The sequence below is a fragment of the Neopelma chrysocephalum genome, unplaced genomic scaffold (genome assembly GCF_003984885.1).
Source record: "Neopelma chrysocephalum unplaced genomic scaffold, ASM398488v2 Primary Assembly neopelma1_267, whole genome shotgun sequence".
NCBI lineage: Eukaryota > Metazoa > Chordata > Aves > Passeriformes > Pipridae > Neopelma > Neopelma chrysocephalum.
This window is the reverse complement of record NW_020897929.1, coordinates 7,648-9,471: the sequence shown is the minus strand read 5'-3', so window position 1 is coordinate 9,471 and position 1,824 is coordinate 7,648. Positions and strand designations below refer to the sequence as shown.

The 1,824-nt window shown below is 72.6% G+C and overlaps 1 protein-coding gene across 1 annotated transcript; it reads right to left on the bottom strand.

Moving 5' to 3' along the window:
• Positions 1-618: 618 nt before the first annotated feature.
• Positions 619-1,422, bottom strand: LOC113977839 (M-phase inducer phosphatase 2-like; the record flags this gene model as incomplete). Its single annotated transcript, XM_027704320.1, has 3 exons — positions 1,292-1,422; positions 921-1,066; positions 619-670 (listed from the first exon to the last, which is right to left on the bottom strand). Coding segments are annotated over exons 1-3 (320 nt in total), but the record flags the coding sequence as incomplete, so codon positions are not given.
• Between the last annotated feature and the right edge of the window lie 402 nt (positions 1,423-1,824).

The window sequence follows — 1,824 nt, the reverse complement described above, 5'->3', positions numbered from 1 at the left end:
AGGGGACCCCAATCCTGAGCCAGGGGACCCCAATCCTGAGCCAGGGGTCTCCAATCTCGGCCAGTAGGACCCCAATTCTGATCACGGGCACCCCAATCCCAGGCCAAGGAACCCCACTCCCACTTCGGGGACCCCAATCCTGAGCCAGGGGACCCCAATCTCGACCAGCAGGACCCCAATTCTGATCACGGGCACCCCAATCCCGGGCCAAGTCCCCCCAATATCGGCAGGGGGGACCCCAGTCCTGACCATGGGCACACCAGTCCCGGGCCAAGGGACCCCAGTGCCGGGCTGGGAAGGGGGTGGGGGCAGCCCCAGGGTGGTCCCGGTGCCCCTCCCTCCGTGCCCAGACAAAGCCCCGCGGGCGGCTGCAGCTGTATGGAAATGCCGGGAACACCGGGAACACCCAGATGGGCCCCCCACGCCGAGTCCCCCCGCCGGCGTCCCCATCTGTCGCCCCTCCGCCACATCTGCCGGGAGCCGCCGAAGCCACCGGGGTCACAACTCCCGCCCCCGGGGGCTTTCTGACCCCCCGGGAGGAGATTTGGGGGGCTCACGGCCCCCCAGCCAGGCGGGGATAGGGCAATGGGGACCTCCCCGGGGGGGGAACACACTCACACATCATCCAGCGCCGCGGGGTCCTGCGGGGGGGGCGAGTCCGGCCCCGAACCTGCGGGGACACCAGTCCGGCACTGGGAGCACCAGTTCGGGCTGGGCTGTCCCCTCCGGGTCAGCCCTTTGCCCACGAGCCCCCCCGGAGGGGTGACTCGAGGGGGGGTTCCCAGCTCCCGTGGGCACCTCAAAGAGTCCCCCCACCTCAACCCCCTTCCCAAGCCCCCTCCCCACATGTAGGGACCTCCTGACCCCCCCCCAGCTCCCGGGGGGATGTTGGGGGGGGGGTGGCAGCGCCCCTCACTCACCCGCATCCGAGGACTCGGAGGAGACGGAATCCCGGGGGAGATCCCGGGGGGAGCCCCGGGAGGGCTCCGAGACCCCTGGCCCGGGGGGGCACACGGGGGACCGCAGCCCCGGGGGGGGCACCCGCCGCTTCGGGGTGTCCCAGTGGCTGTTAGAGGTTGGGGGGTGGGGGGGTCAGAGCCTCGGGGTGCCCCTCGCCCCCTCCCCTGGAGGAGACCGGGGGAGGGGTCCCCAAAACCACCCGAGCGCGGTTCGGGGGTGGGACCCTGCGCGGGGGGGGGCAGCCCGTGTCCCGCATCCCGGACCCACAGCCCCCCTCCCCGCCCCTCTGCAACCCCCTCCCGAGCCCCCCAGACCCCCCAGACCCCCTGACCTGCCCAGCCCCGCCAGGTTGTCCATGTCCAGCGCCAGCGTGGTGACCGGGGACACCCCCGGGGACACCCCCGGCGACACCCCCGGCAGCGCGGAACGCCCGCGGCCGGCCCTGCCCGCCATGGGTGCGCAGGGGAGGGTGTGCGGAGCCTCTCTGTGGCCGCTCCGTGTCGCGCTATGTCGCGACAGACGCGCCGCCCCCGCTCCGGGAGCGCGGCGATATCGCCCCCCCCCAACCCCCTTCCCGCCGCCAGGGGGCGCCAAGCCCCGCGGTGGTTATTTATATTCGAAAAAAATAACGGCGGCGGCGGCCAATGGGAGCGAGGGGGCGTGGTTAAAGGGCGTGGCTAGAGGCGGGATCAGCCAATGGGAGAGGATAGAGAGTCTCCGGGGCGGGGTCGGGCTGCTCGGGGGCGGGGGCAGATGATGGGCGGGCGCGGCGGCCAATGGGAGGTGGCGGTGTGTCGGAGGGGGCGGGGTCACGGCTCGGGAGCGGGGACAAGGGATGGGGGATAAATTTGGGGGGCGCGGAGG